The sequence below is a fragment of the Silene latifolia genome, chromosome 2 (assembly GCF_048544455.1).
Source record: "Silene latifolia isolate original U9 population chromosome 2, ASM4854445v1, whole genome shotgun sequence".
Lineage (NCBI taxonomy): Eukaryota > Viridiplantae > Streptophyta > Magnoliopsida > Caryophyllales > Caryophyllaceae > Silene > Silene latifolia.
The window spans coordinates 152,194,033-152,209,908 of record NC_133527.1 but is presented as its reverse complement, the minus strand read 5'-3'; the positions used below and the strand labels follow the sequence as shown (position 1 = coordinate 152,209,908).

At 34.3% G+C, this 15,876-nt stretch overlaps 1 protein-coding gene across 1 annotated transcript; it reads right to left on the bottom strand.

Moving 5' to 3' along the window:
• Window positions 1-11,368: 11,368 nt before the first annotated feature.
• Window positions 11,369-13,462, bottom strand: LOC141643140 (allene oxide cyclase, chloroplastic-like). The gene is made up of 3 exons (XM_074452177.1): window positions 13,126-13,462; window positions 12,278-12,405; window positions 11,369-11,941 (listed from the first exon to the last, which is right to left on the bottom strand). Exons 1-3 carry the CDS (start codon window positions 13,361-13,363, stop codon window positions 11,537-11,539), a joined length of 771 nt encoding a protein of 256 aa, XP_074308278.1. The 5' UTR covers window positions 13,364-13,462; the 3' UTR covers window positions 11,369-11,536.
• Window positions 13,463-15,876: the final 2,414 nt, after the last annotated feature.

Here is a 15,876-nt window from a genome sequence, read left to right as displayed (position 1 = left end):
AATAAACGGAATAATCTGGTATCAAACTCCCTTATCTCTCTACAATATACTTTGCCAAGTTAAACATACAACTTATCTCTCTAAGTTTACTGACTTGAGCGTCGGAGTGAGTACGCTCGGCCCCAAGCCGGGCCCTCAGTTTGTTCATCTTTACAGGAAAGAGTGAAAGGAAGAGACGAGCAACGACATCATTCTACAAGCTCTAGTGGTCACAATCCTGCTCCGGAATTACACCCGGAATAGTAAGGATCTCTTGTGAAGAGTATAGATAAAAGTTATTCGTAATCAAAAGGGTTTTTGATTCTTGACTAACATATCTACTTACAATGAATTGTTTCTCATATGCTTAGTTGAGTTAAGTACTTTGAAACGTTAAATCATTTTGGTAACTAGATTTGTTGGAAATCAAAATTGACCAAAATACCGCAACCACTTCAATGAAAGTTTTAAGACTAAAACGATTGAATTGAAGAGTAGTCTTCATAAGATTCAACTTTGCTTCTCTAAAGTAACGTTTCATTGAATTGAGTGGGAGCATTCTCTTAAACCGTTAAGAAAAGGATAAGGTTTTAAAGAAGTAAAATTAGAATGTAATTGATACAAGGAAATGTTAAAAGTAAAGTTATTGAGAATAACGATACTAAACCTATCAATCCCGACCGATTAAGTTTCCATTGTCTTAATTGTTGGACGCTAGAAAGGAAACTACCCCAAATTATTGAAGAATCAACAAGTTAGTTGTGGGACATCTAATGGGACCTTCTTCTTTAAATGTTTATTTGATTGACATAAATTTTGCTAGTACTACTTCGTCAATATTAGAAACCGGTGGTGGTTTTCATCATTGTACTTGATACATAGGATGATTAGAATATGACGACTAGCAACAATGATGTTGAGAGATAGAGTCATTGTGTAATCAATCTAGTTTTGGGTTTATAGTTGTACTTAATTATGACCATTAAGTGTATAAACTCTAAATAAGAATATAAACTTGTTAAGATACAAAAGAGGTTTCACTTTTGTGACCCTATACACCACGATTTGATGTATGGCTAGCCCATTATCAAGGTGATTATATTCTAAACCAAACTAGAATGATATATCATGTAGATGATGCAAGACTCAAATTGGTAACCCAAGATTGAACCTTAGATTCTGGAATGATGAACGCAAAGAGTTATTAAGTACTCTTGAAACCATTACATTGTTAATCTTATGGTATATGCGTATCTTGTATTCAAAGCAAGATGTCTCGTGCCTTTTGGTTGAAAAGGAGATCAAGGTTGTAAATCATTGATCCAAAATAGGTTGATCATTTTCTTTTACCAACGATTTAGGTTGACACTAATGTTTTCACTTAATAAGGTAAATAGAGAAATCTTTGAAGAAGTTCAAAGAGTTCCAAGAATCACGATTTAGTCGTGATGGGATTATCAAATTGAAGACTTTGATATAAGCCAAAGGAATTGTGATATAGTATCACAAATTAATCTCTCTTAGCACGCGTTATGGGATAATGTGTGGTTGGATAAAAAAATCAAACGCTATTCGATATGGTTTGAACTTCAATCAAATTACTTTGAGTTACTTGATTCTTTTGGGGATTTTATCATTTTGTCTAAATTATTTTTCCACTAAATCTAAAATGAGTCATATGAGATATGAAATGGTAGGGTACCATGTTTGTAAGTTTTCAAAAGAAACAAATTCTCATTTTTCCTTATTATAATCACGAGTACAACGGGTTTGTGGCTCGTGAAGCTGTCTTTCTAAAATACAAGTTTATTTCTAGAAGACAGAGTGAGAGAAATTATTCAAGAACCACAAAGAATGTTATGTCGCAAGAAACTGGTCTTTCTTGGCTACATGAGACGTTTTGTGTAAGACGTTGTTTCTTCAAAACCTAGGAGGTTAAATTCGTCACTTGTTGAAGATGATGAATTCATGCTACTTTTAAGAAAGTAAAGAGCTTACATGAGAGTGTTTAAGTCACAACTCAATACAAGGCTTAGAGCCATGAAAATCCGAAATAAATTCCGAATGGAATTGTTGGATATCAAAGAGAGATATCAAGCAAAGTGTTTTGCACTATTCGGATCTTCTTAGAGATTGTATTTCATTATGATGATATAACGAGTGAATGTAAAACCCACTTCTTCAATTAGAAGGAATGTATTCAATACATGTCTTGAGTTTTGTAGATTCTTGCAATCCTAAGATAATGTGAAACTTAAGAGAGGGTCTTAAGTAGGACATCCATGAGTTGGAATCACTGTTTTGATCATGTTATAAAACTTTTCTCGATAAGTCGAGAAGTTGTGTTTATACATGGAGTTTAGTGGGAGTTACGGAAATTTTAATCAGTCTAATATGTGGAAGACATATTGATCATTGGGAATGATTTAAGACTTGGAGATATATAATACATCTTTAATATCCAGATTTATGGAGATAAATCCACATGATATTAGCGTCAAATAAGAAGTCTTATGTTGATAAGATTCATGATTAGTTCAATCGAGTTGAACATATTTGATTGATTCCATTTGTTTCCGCTGCCGAATCAATTAAATAGGAAATGATGTATAACACTTCATATACTTTAAGTATGATGAATTGTTTCAAATAGAATTTAAGTAATAGTTGCCAAGTAAGCCATAAAGATTATCCTCAAGTGCTTGCAGAAGCATTAAGGATGTAATGCAAAGTGTTTTTTTTATGCAATTTTGTGTAAGGGTGTTACACAAGTGACAATTGAAATTGCGCATGGTTTCCGACAAAACCGTAACCAAAACACATTAGGATGGTTAAGATACCGTTGTGGCTATGTTATTTAAGAAAAGGATTTTCTAGAATCGTTCTAGGCAATAAAGAACAATGAGGAATATTTACAACGGAAATTGAGTACACTTGCAATCATGGGATGTGCAAGAAGGATGAGTCCCGTACACTGTGAAAACAGTGGGAGCTATTCTAAGGCTAGAAGGCCTATGTCTTGATTGGATCTTGACACGTACTCAGAAAGTTTTGTAATGCAAATGTATACATTACAAAGGAAAACGAGTATGTAGTAAGGTTGAGTTAGGTACAAGAAGTTGATAAAACCTACTAACCAAAGCCTTTTCATAGGCTTAACATGATGAGTCATGTCATTTCAATTGGATTGAGATTAATAACTACATAAAAGATCAAATTAGATTATAGAATATGAAATAGTAATCAGGTATTGACTATTCATATGTGATAATCACATTTGTCGTTCGAGTTTTTAAGCTGAAAAACTCCTTTTATACTTTGTTACATCCAAACAGGTTGTAGAGACAACATTGAACCCCGTTAAAGTGAACCCGGATTAACATGGTATTCGCCTATAGTCACTTGTATGAGGTGACGTCTCGAAGTGACTAGAGTGTGATGCGATTGATGGCAAGTTCAAGTGCCATGGAGTCATGTGAGATGACTAGTCGATCACATAGACAGACTGTTAAGAACACTTTGTCGGGCTAATGACCGCTTATAGAGTTCTGGCAAATTTATATAGTCTGGTCGTGGCGAGAGCTACTATAGTATTCTAATGAGTCGATTCTTTTGACTAAAGACTGTTCACCTAAGGTGGCACAGTTTCAGATTAACTTTGATTTGTGTTACTACGACCTTCGTAAATGGGGTCAAATGGACATATTTTGGGTTATGATGGCTGTGGCTAGTTGAAGGGAATAGTGCGATAAGAATTGTCCACCCCTTGTCAGGGTTAAAATAATATCTCAGGGCCACTCGAGGAGTAATGAACTTGAAATGCGTGGCCACGCTCGGAAGGTATCTATGGTAGATAATTCCGGTCAATCAATTATTCTCCAGATCGAGGAAACCACTCTCGATATGATCACTTGCAAGTATGACCTTAAAGACACCTTGCATTGAGTGGGAGATAGTAGTAGGACAAGAGAATTGGTGACGCACATTGTCGAGGACAAGTGGGAGATTATTGGAATATGTGTCCTCCGACAATAATGCGATCACAACTGTCGATCATAATGATCACATGTTTAAATCTCATTTTAAGAATACATGTGGGATGTAATATTTTTACAGTCAACTGGTCCACACATATCGGTAATGATTGGCTGACTAGAGTTTGACATTACTGTCGTGCGACGGTGGTGATCAGTTGATCCCCTTAGGTCATACCTATAGGGAAATACTCTTAATTGATTATTTAATTAATCGTATGCCGATACGAGTTAATTAAATTGCTTAAAATTGACGGATGATCTTGTGAGTAAAATTAACGTGTCTTACTGTAATTCGATTATATTAGATGCGGTCTAAGTAATTAAATTGTTTTATTACTTGGATAAAATTATTGTTTACGAAATAATTGAAATAGAAATTGAATGAATAATTTATTATAAATACAAGACGTTGTAATTTATAATTTGATAAACCGTTTTGGTACAAGTAATTACGAATTACTAGTCAATTTTGTAAATGACATATTTTATGAGTATGTTGATTTTTAATATGTTAAAAATACATTACATTGTGACATGTCATGTAATATGTTACATGTGACAAAATTGACAAATGACAAAATAAAATGGACTACCCATTTTATTTTAAGTATGCCGAAATAATGGAGGGAGTGTAAGATTTATATTGTGTTTTTATCTTAAGTGGAAAACACCATAATTATATCTAACTAGTAGCCATGCAAACCTAGCTTTTGAGAAGAGCAAAAATAAAAGGCATTGGGCATGCTACCCAAGGCCAATTATTTCGGCCACCATAGGTGAAAAGAAAAGAGTTTTTCATTTCAATTTTATTCATTCATCATTTTTCATAAAAATTTCTAGTGTAAGAAATGATATTGTCTCTATCTTTTGTGAAAATCCTAGAGAAATAAAAACTCACTCATCTATTCTCTCTCAACCGAAAACAAGAGAGAACAAGTAAATATTTTGTGTCAAAATTTTAAGTAACACTAATCCTAATACTAGATCATATTATTTTAGTCTTTAAGAGTATTCCTTGGGTATTCACTTTTGGGAGAGATTCTATACTTGAATCTTTGTTCATCCATTATTTGGAATGCTCAAGAACTAACAAGAAGGAGATCTTGTTGGTACCCTTTTAATCCGAAAATCCATTGTAAGAATAACGATTTCTTCTCTATTTCTAATTATGTTTGCATGCATAAGATCTAAATTAATTTTATGACTAAATTAAATTGTAACATATATGAATATGTTGAGTATAATGAGATATAGATTTCTAACAAAAGGTACTTTAAATAATTGAATACCTTATTAAATAAAACTCAGTGGTCTTATTACAGATTCTCCAAAATAACTAATTAAATAATAAATATTGTTAATGATAATCTATGTTTTGATCTAGAGTCCATATGTATGCATCCTCGCATCCAAAGATCCCCCACAAGCATCCAACAAGCCACTTAAATAAAACCTGTAAGTTTAATATGCTCCTCATTCAACCGGAAATAATAAATGGTTCATAACAAGTCACCCCATATAAAGCAGGCGACAATTTTGTCATTTGAAACATAAAAGCGCCAACTAACAGTTGAGTCGGACAACAAAACCAATACATAATATACATATTATCAACATTTGCATAAAATAAGGGATTATATTATGTGAATAATCCATCCTATGGGTGTCCTGCAAATAACACTTCATCCTATCAGTAATTCCAATTAAATTCATCCTATCCCCCTTCCTTCCCATAACACTCTCGGAAGACGGGCAACCTGAAGAACATGTCACCCTTGTAAATGACATTAATAACTACACGTATACCTTCGTCAATAGTCGTTGATTTCTCGATGAACTCAGCACTGCACCCGCACCAGCACCATCTCTGCCTCACCACAAGCACGAAGTCATTTACTACCTTCATAGTCTACTTCAATTCAAATTAGAGAGTTTCAATCCAAAAAAAACCCGACTCAAGGAGTATAAAAATAGGAAGAAAAACCAATGAGAAACACGACGTTGTCACTATATATTGCATATCATCTTCCGCTTCTTATATGTTTATATAGCCCACTCTCTCCGTCTTTCCCCTCCGAATTCCCAATTCCCAATTCCCAATTCCCAATTCCCAATTCCCAATTCAATTCAATACAAACCCTAGTTTCATCCAATAATACAATAAATCCTCCATTACTTCATCAATTTGCAATCCCAATTATTCCGAAATCAAATCTAACTCCCAATTTCAAATTCCGAATTCCAATTCAATGGATACTCTCCAAGACGCGTACTGTGACGATGACGACGCACACCAATCCATATCACCTAACCCGATTTCAATCCCTAACTCAAACCCTAATCCACCAAATAATGAATCCGACCCAATGTCAGTAGATTCGGGAGCATTGGTTACAATTCCCGAACCCGAAATTAATCTGAATGCGAATGGTTTAGGTTCAGAGATTGCGAAAGAGGTGGAAGTTTTAGTTTCGGAGGATGTTTCAACTGATTCAATCTCTGAAGATGTGAAGAAAGAAAAAGAGGATGGAAAAACGATGTCGTATAGCTCGATTTTGATCGAGGAAAAACCCGTCACGCCATCGTCTATGGGGGTTTTGAAAGAGTTATCGAAGTTCAGCGGAGGTGCGGTGGTGTTTATGACGGTGGTGATTTTGGAGGTTTTTGATGGTGGTGATCGAGGAAGAAGTTTGGTTATAAAGTGGAGGAGGAGGTGAGTGGTGACCTAATGTAACCGGTCAAAAAATTGGGTAAGCTTATTCTGGGAAAAAAGGGGGATAAGATGGATTTAATTGAAATTACTGATAGGATTAGTGTTATTTGCAGGGCACCCACATGATGGATTATTCACATGAAATTATCCTAAAATAAGACAATAAGGACAATACACAACAACTCCACAACGCCTACCATCACTGTGGCTCACACCACCCATAACTGAGGTCTACAGCCAACACCAAACACCTGCCCTACCTGGCCTATACTCATCCCAAGGTCCACGGGTCTTCCACATTCCCGTGCCTGACCTATAAAATTCAGGTCCACAACCGCAATTGTGCTTGACCTATACAAAATCTCAAAATGTGCCAATAACCAACCAACCTCAACTTCCAACACGATTCAACAATAACCAAAAATTTCATTATGTAATCCAACAATTAAATTAACAATCATTAACACAAAATATCACTTTAAACGGACAGTATCCGTCTAAACTTGTAGACGGGTCAAATATGTCACCACTTTCATAATAAGACAAATAACAAGTGGGATGGTGGAGGTTGTCTTATTATGAAAGTGATGACATATTTGACTCGTCTACTTAGACGGATATACTCGTCTAAAATAAGACTAATTGAAACATTAACAACAACGTCATTAACATAAGATATTTAATGACAGTAATCCATCTTAAAAGACCGTCTCAATTTTACAATAAATCATCTCACATCAACAATAAATCATCTCAACATGCTTAATCATAAACAATAAACAACATAAAGCAAGGATTGAGTATTAACCTACCATTTAGCAATTCTTCAATTAAAGATCAATTAGAAGCGGTCCTTAACGAATTATCCACCTAAACATCATATAATATGCACGCAATTACTAATCTATCAATATAATAGCGATTAGGACAAGAATCTACCCCAAAATCCCCCAAATACCACCAAACCCGCACGGTCAAACCCCCGGTCAAGGTGGTCAACGGAAGATTTTGGGGTGGTCAAAAGGACAGTCAAAGTCATGGTTGTAAAGGAAGTAATTAAAAGTATATATATCTAGGCTTATTTACGAAGGTTCGGTGTGTAAGGATTGATAATGGTCCTTAATCGCGTCTCTTCTCTTCTCTATTGTAAATTAGGGCTTTTGTGAGTGTTGTAATATCAAAGGTGTCTAAACTGATGTATGAAGGGTATATATAGATATAGGGTCTAGGTAGGTCAGTTTAGGGTTAATATAATAATATTAGAATCAATTTAGGATATAGCAGAGGTAGGAAATTAATTAACGCGTAGTTGACTCAGCGAGTTCAGCTTTGCGCACTGAATTTCAAACAACTGTCATTTATTTGTTACTTATCGTAATGAAGTTTGTGACCATGTGTTAGAAAACCAAGACAATAAGCTTTCACCTCTAATTTGAATCACCATCATCAGAGCTCTAAAACTCTAGATATGACAGTTTGAGTTTGCCCCTAATAAGCGATCACATTTTCAATTATGACACATTTGTTTAAGCTCCCCTATTAGTCTTTCATAGTCTATCTTGTACTTAGACACACATAAAGGGTCCTATAACCTTAGAATATGAGAGGTATAAAAAATCGAAATTAACAACTAATATGGAATCACTAATCAAAACGACGAATTACATATCGAAAAACGTGGAACTAGTCGCTGTAAAACAAATCGATTTTCTAAATTCAAAACGACGACTTATTATCCGAAATAACCTTAAACTAAACGACGTAAAAAAAAATCCATTTTTTTTAAATCAAAACGATGAATTACAAATCCCTATTTCTTGTTTCGTCAATTCATAATATCTTCCCTATTTCGTTTTCTACATGTAGGGTAGTGTGTTTTGTGTGGTCCAAATTCAATTGTATGTGATACTTTTTATGTGGTCCAAATTACTTCTTATTTCTCGTGAGGGAATAGAGAAGGTTATTAAGAATTGAAAGGAGCATATTTAATGTTAATGATGATTCTCCCTATCTTTATTTGCTTTCCCAAAACAAACAAAATCGTTTTTAAAATCTGCTAATTACCAAACCATTTTTAGTTAAATGTTTGGTATCAAAAATAACCTATATAATGAGCTAAATTAGTAATTGCAACTATTAGTTCCGAGATCCAACACTTCAAATTAAGGGGTTTCAGGGTATCGTCACACGTAGCGACGAATTTACTAACAACATTCTGGGGTGCACATACACCGGAAACAATTTTTTTTTTTTTTTTTTTTTGCATATTTTGTCTAATTTTCAGGGTAAAAAAATAAATTTATAACTTTTTTATGTGTATATAGATTTTAAATATTAATCAGGACCCCGGGAGGAAATTTTTCTAGATTCGCTATTGATCACACGGCATAGGGCCACCATGCTAGGTAGTTTTTGGAAAGAATAGCTTTTTTCGAAGTTCGAATGTTGACTATAATCATATACTTATCTAATGCAGTTGCCAAGCTTGCTGATGTGTCATCTTAAGTATTAATCTCGGTCTGATGTGTCATCTTAAGCATATAGGGGATTAGAGTAATTAGAAGAAAAAAAAAGTAAAACTGAGAAGATAAATATACGTGGTGTATGGCATATTGTATAGAATATTCCATTTTTATTTAATATTTAATTAGAATATACAATATAATAAAGAAGGAAGGATACCAGAAATTAGTTGGTTTTGATATGATGCTAAAATCATGGAGATTTCTTCCAAATTTACTTTTGATTACGTAACATAATCTCAGTAATTGCAGTTAATACTTTCAGAGTTCCAGGATCATATCGATCGAATATGTTAGTTACGAATTCAGCTATCTTTGGAAATCATCTGTTCATAACCATAAAATAATTGACCAAATTCTGATAAGAGATCAACATTATCTTTGAGAATTATGTCTAGCAACCCCCTACAAAAATCAGTATAAATTGTCAAACCAACCCTAATCACCCTCCATCAGTCACAACTCACAAAATCAAATCACCAATTTAGAATCACTATGGTTTTAAATTACGCTGTCATTGCCATACTCCTGTTGTCATACTCCCGTTGTCATACTTATGCTCACAGATGAGACCAAATTGAAAATCAAGATACTACTACTCACTGGGTCCGATTAAATGAGCAACAAACATGCATCAACGGGTCCGGTTAATTGAGCAACGAACATGCATCACAATTGGAAATAGAGAATGGAGAAAGATATCAGTTCATGTGGATCTTTGTTTTTGTGAGGTTTATTTATAAATTGATATGCCGAACATGCTCTTTGAATTTGGGTTTTGTTATGATTGTGTTTGTGTATTGTCAGGTGTATTGTTAGGTTGAGTTTGGTAGTCATTAAAACCTTTGTTTTGTATGGCTTTATTGTTTTCAATGGCTATAATGTGCGTCTTCATTTTTATGTCGGTCAAAACGTTTGTCTCGATTTATTTTACAGAACGGAATAATTATTACGCTATTAGATATTACCTCATAAATGTTATGTATTTCCTTTATTTTAATTTTAGTTTACATAAATTATAGTATAAGACGGTTTTATACTACTCCCTCCACACACCTATTTTCACCCCATTTGCGTTTAGGAGGTCAAAGTTTCCGAACTTTGACCGTAAATAACTTGGAGAATAAAAATTATTGGATTATAAAATAAAAACATTCACACTTATTTTTATGATAACTTTCACGAAAAAAAAATTCAAGAAAAAAAATTAACATATAGACGTCGAAAATTACGGTCAAAGTGCCGTCTTGGAGACCGCAATAAAGCAAATGGGGGTGAAAATAGGTGTCTGGAGGGAGTATGAGATAGTCCATTGATCAGAAAACTACTTATGTAATGGTTGTAAATGATTTGTCTTTTTATACAAAGAAAACGTTCAGTGTATAAGACTCTGTTTGGCAGCGTATTTCAGGTACCTTTTTTCACCGAAGTAGTTTTTTTTTTTTACAAAAGTTTTAGGTAGCTTATTTTTTTGAACGCGTTTAACAAGTAGCATTATTTAGCAAAAAAATACCTAAAATGAAATGATATTTAGGACTTCTAACAAATTCATTTATCAAGTCTTAATCATGCTAATGAACACTATATATGATAGTTCATATATATAGTTAATAGTTTAAAATAAATTATATCTTCACTATGTATGATTAGGTATATTTATTTAAAATTTTAAAAGCAGACCCGTGAATTTCACGGGTTTAAACCTAGTTTGGCTTGATTTTACTTATATCGGTTTTTTTTTAACATGTATCCACTACTTATATTATTAGACATTATTGGGCTATTGGCCAGAGGCGGATTTGCGGGGTGGAATGGGAGGGGAAGTGGGCTACTGGCCCAAACAAATTGCTTGGAGGGTTAAACATTTGAATCGACACTCCACCAATTTGTTTCAGCATCTCAAAAGTGCAAGAGATTCGAAATCGACAGAAAAATGGAAGTTATGCCAAAACACACGAAGATTTGAAGTAACTACGTACAGAACTCAAAACATACGGATAAACCAGAAGAAGAAGGTGATTGTCACATGGAGAGACGAATCTAGGTCGCTGAGGACTTAAATCAACGGGTTAGGTTCAAACATCTTTAGCGGAAGCCTCAACATTTGAAAATTATTAACCAACTCGAATCGAGACTAAACCATTTATTTCCATTTATAAATCAGCATTACAAGCTCATGACATCAAAAACACTAGAATAACACGCCTTGACCCTCCTTAATCATCCATTATTAATTAGGACAACGACATAAATAAAATCACTCAGAAAACATGATTACCCTTAAACTAATCAGTAAAATTAGGGATAACTCCATGAGGAAGAGTATCCTTAGCAGCAGGATGAGGCTCAACATCGGGTCTAGGCTCGACAGGGGTACCAAGAAGAACATCAGGCAAGTCACCCTTAAGACCCTTCAACGAAAATGTATAGAAAATCTTGATAGGGTACACAATTTGGTGCAATCTCACTTGACCATAGGCTCCCTCAAAAATCCCGGTACCACCCGTCACGGTCAAATAAGAGTCCTCATAGGTTAAGTATGGTCCTTGAATTGAAAGATGACCGTAATCACCAAAGTAGAAGCTATAGATTGCTTCATATCTGTCTCCTTTCTTTTCTGGTTTGTTTTGTATTAGTATGCATAGTCCTGCTGTTATTCCTAGCCTCTTTTGCAGGTCTCCGCTGTACAACTGTTTTTACCAAGGACAAAAACAATTAGATGGTGCAATAATTGTTTTTGCCGTAAGAATTACTCTGACTTTTGTTTATCTATCCATGTAAGTGATATTTTACTGTTATTCCTAGCCTCTTTTGCAGGTCTCCGCTGTACAACTGTTTTTACCAAGGACAAAAACAATTAGATGGTGCAATAATTGTTTTTGCCGTAAGAATTACTCTGACTTTTGTTTATCTATCCATGTAAGTGATATTTTACTGGTTTTGTAGTGGATATATCTGTCACAAGTGAGACTAATTGGAAAAAAAGAATGTTGCATATTAGAGAAAAACAGGGTAATAAAAAATACCGTATTAGTGAAAGGGACTAAGTCACCAAGTGCAAAAACATCAGTCTTTTTGCTGAGTTTAAGAATTGCTGGACTCTCACGATCTCTATGATTCAACTCATACACACTGAAATTCTGCACCCTTTCATCTGTGCAATTTAACCAATTCAATCAAACTTCATATATTTCAATTTAAATCTTATTATTGTATGTATGAGAGTGGGCAAGTAGGATATGTGGACCATTAAAAGATTTTGGCAAATTGAATAGAAATCCCTCCGTCTCACTGAAATGTTTATATATCCAATACAAAAAGATAAACTATTCACCGAAACAACAGAATAAAATGTAAACTATTAACCGGGACGAAGAAAGTATTATAGTTTCATGGAAAAATCATTAAAAGCAAAAGGTAATAAAGTTAGTGATGCACTACCTCCATTGTTTCACAATGTAATGATAATTTCATTGAAGAATCATATGATGGTTATACTTTATAGCCTTAATGATAGTTATAGGTATAGGTATAATAACTTACGGATTCTTCAACGTGTGTTCTAAGGTCATACGTATACAACTCAAGTGACAAATTATTGTGATTCTCTTATCATAATTACCATATATAATGAAATATTTTTTAAACTATTTTTATCATATGAGTTCTTATTGTGTAACCTTAAAACACATGTTAAAAAAATACATTTCTAATTATATGTTATTTCGTCTGTTTCATTAAATTGAACTAACTTCTGAACAACATATACAATCAAATGGAACGACGAAAACACTGAGTATTACATATATGATATACCACCACATTTTAAGATTCTAAAATAATTAACAAAAAAGAAAGAGTAAGAAAAGCTAACCTGATGAACGATCAAAAGTGGAAACTTGATTTCTGCAAGTAAGTGATGGTCTGTTAGAAAACTGACGGGAAGTACTCCTAGTTGATTTGAGGCTTTTTGTGAATGATTTCCCACAAAGCTTAAATCCAACTTGACCAAAACTAGCATTAGTTGAAGAAAATGCTAGTGATTTTGGGTTTTGATGATTAATAAGAGAAGAACAAATTGTTTTTGAGAGCAAGGTTGAAGAAGTTGTCATTTTTGTTTTTGGTTAGGAAGGCAAAATATGGTTTTAGGAGTATTAATCAATACTTAAGAGAAGTGTTTGGTGAGGAAGTATGAAAATGATGGGTTTAAATAAGGGGAGGTTTGGTGAGATTATTAATATTAATATAGGGTTATAATTTGAAAAGACCAAGTAAATGTTTGTAGAGAAGTTCATACATCAGAAATGCAATTTATAGAAAGAGACGTGTCACGGGGTGAGACGGTTCATTTTTGTAAAAAAAAAACTATTCATTTATTATTAATAATTGAGTTGTCTTTTTACAAAATGAGACCGTTACACAATATAAAATCGTCTTATAATATAAAAGCGTCTCATATAATAATAATAATTATACTGCATAAAAAAATGGAGAAGATGAAGAAAACGATGAGTTGAAAAGTTGATTATACTATTAATTAATGATTCATGAATGTAAAGTTCATTAATTTTTGTAAAGTGGAGTGGAACGTGGAATGGAGTCATTAGATTGTTGTAGAAGAATTCAAAACTTATTTAAGGCATGCATCAAAAAAACATGTGCCAAATTGCTAGTTGTTGTATGTATACCTAAGTAGGTCGGTGTGGCTGTATATAGAGAAAAAAGATTACGCATCTGAGGTAGTACCTCAGACGTTGTAGTTTTTGAGCATATACACATTTTTTCTGAGCATATTACCATTTATAAATATAGTTTTTGAGCAATATTATATTTTTTTAGTGTAATATTTTAGTAAATGTGCTCAAAAACTTTATACTAAAGCAGAACTCAAAAACTTTAAAATAAAACTCAGAAAATAAACAATAAGAGGTACTACCTCAGATGTATAGTCTATAAACTGCTGTATATATCACAGTATCAGTGCTAATTGTTCTCATTTATTTAAATTAGTTAATATGGCTACGCGATGCCCGACTTTACCTTTGTTCTGAGTTGTTCTTAATATCAACGTGTCAGGTTATATCTCAAACCATTTGACTTTGTTTTGGGGCTTACCCTAGGGGTAGGGTTTTACCAGGGATGACTTTTACAATAACTGCTCAGCCTTTTACTGCGCCTGTGATTTTTCAAGTGGGTAATGGAGATATGAATCAGAATGGGGGGGTTGAACCAGAACCAGGGACGAGGTCAAGGTGTAGCTGAAGATGTGGTTATGAACGAGGCCCGGGGTGGGTAAAGCTGCTGGAGGTACCTCTGTAGGGGTAAATGTACAGCAAAATCAGGATGTTGACATGGGAGAGGGGAGTGGTATTCCTCAAAATCAACTTCAAAATAGAAGTGGTTCTCAGGTCCCAATTGGAGTGCCGGCAAATATTGGGGGATGGCTTGGAGAGGAGAATGGGCAGAATGAGGAATATCACAGTGTGGAGGAGAACTTTGATAATCAAGGTGACCTGAACATGGGACCCTTTGAACATCTGAATCAGCTGCAGGAGAATGATCTCTATTTGATTTATGCAGGTCAGGGGAGTCTGAGTGGGGTTTTGGACCGTGACCAGAGAATTCAGGAGGAAATTCTAAATAGAGTTGAAGGGGATCTGGAGTGGGCAAGGATGGATGATGACCATATATATAACACTCCCATTTATTCAGGAGCCTTTAGCAAGACATTCCCAAGTAAATGAGAGCATTACCATCTCGGTTTCCCGAGGTAGTGAATAACAAAGTACAACAAACCAAAGTACTTTAATTAAAACTTTAGCGATTACATGTTTATTACAATAAAACTTATTATCAAATAATATACAACTCACAGCGGAATAAATAAGTGATCAAATAATTTATGTGGTCTAGACTTCTAGGTAGACTGGCCAAATCCTCACGCATCCCATATCCCCCAAGTCAGCTAATCTTTAGCACCTGTCAAATTTGCTCCCCATTATGGTTCATCACAGGTGTTCACGAATACACTGTCAACCACGAGGTCGAGTAGGAATAGCCAAACAACAACAATAAATGAATACAAGAACAATATTAAATGCAAATGCAATGTATACTCATGATCAATCCTCCGACGCTCCCGTTCATCCCGCCAATCCCTGGCCGGGGTAGTCTCATCATCCCAACCGAAGTTGAGGTAGTCTCATCATCCCATAAACAAGTCCTGCAGAACCAGTTATGGGGTATCCAATGCAAGTGCTCATGATGTGAAAATGCCACCAATTGAGTAACACAATAATCTTACCATCTCAGACACAAAGCTGAGGAATCCAATAATCAATATAATCATCTCAGTCACGAGCCGAGGTAGTCAATAAACAATTCATCTCAATGCAACCAACCAACAATCATATATCATCCTCACAATTCCAACCAATACAATCAGATAATATCATTCAAGTAAACATTAAAGTGATTGAGTAGCTATCCTACCTTGATAGCAAATTTCCAACTGAGCAGCTCAACAAGAATCCGAATAATTAAAGCAATCCGAACCCGATTATAATTTCTTCACGATCCGTACCTAACATATTAATAATTCATCCAATTATTAATTATCACATTC

What these genes read in the sequence shown, in the direction of transcription:
- LOC141643140 (XM_074452177.1), bottom strand. Translation starts at nt 13,363, where the DNA reads ATGACAACTTCTTCAACCTTGCTCTCAAAAACAATTTGTTCTTCTCTT. An exon ending in CACTTTTGATCGTTCATCAG is followed by an intron (nt 12,406 to 13,125) that starts GTTAGCTTTTCT and finishes TAAATTGCACAG; the next exon opens with ATGAAAGGGTGCAGAATTTC. An exon ending in TAGTCCCTTTCACTAATACG is followed by an intron (nt 11,942 to 12,277) that starts GTATTTTTTATT and finishes TGGTAAAAACAG; the next exon opens with TTGTACAGCGGAGACCTGCA.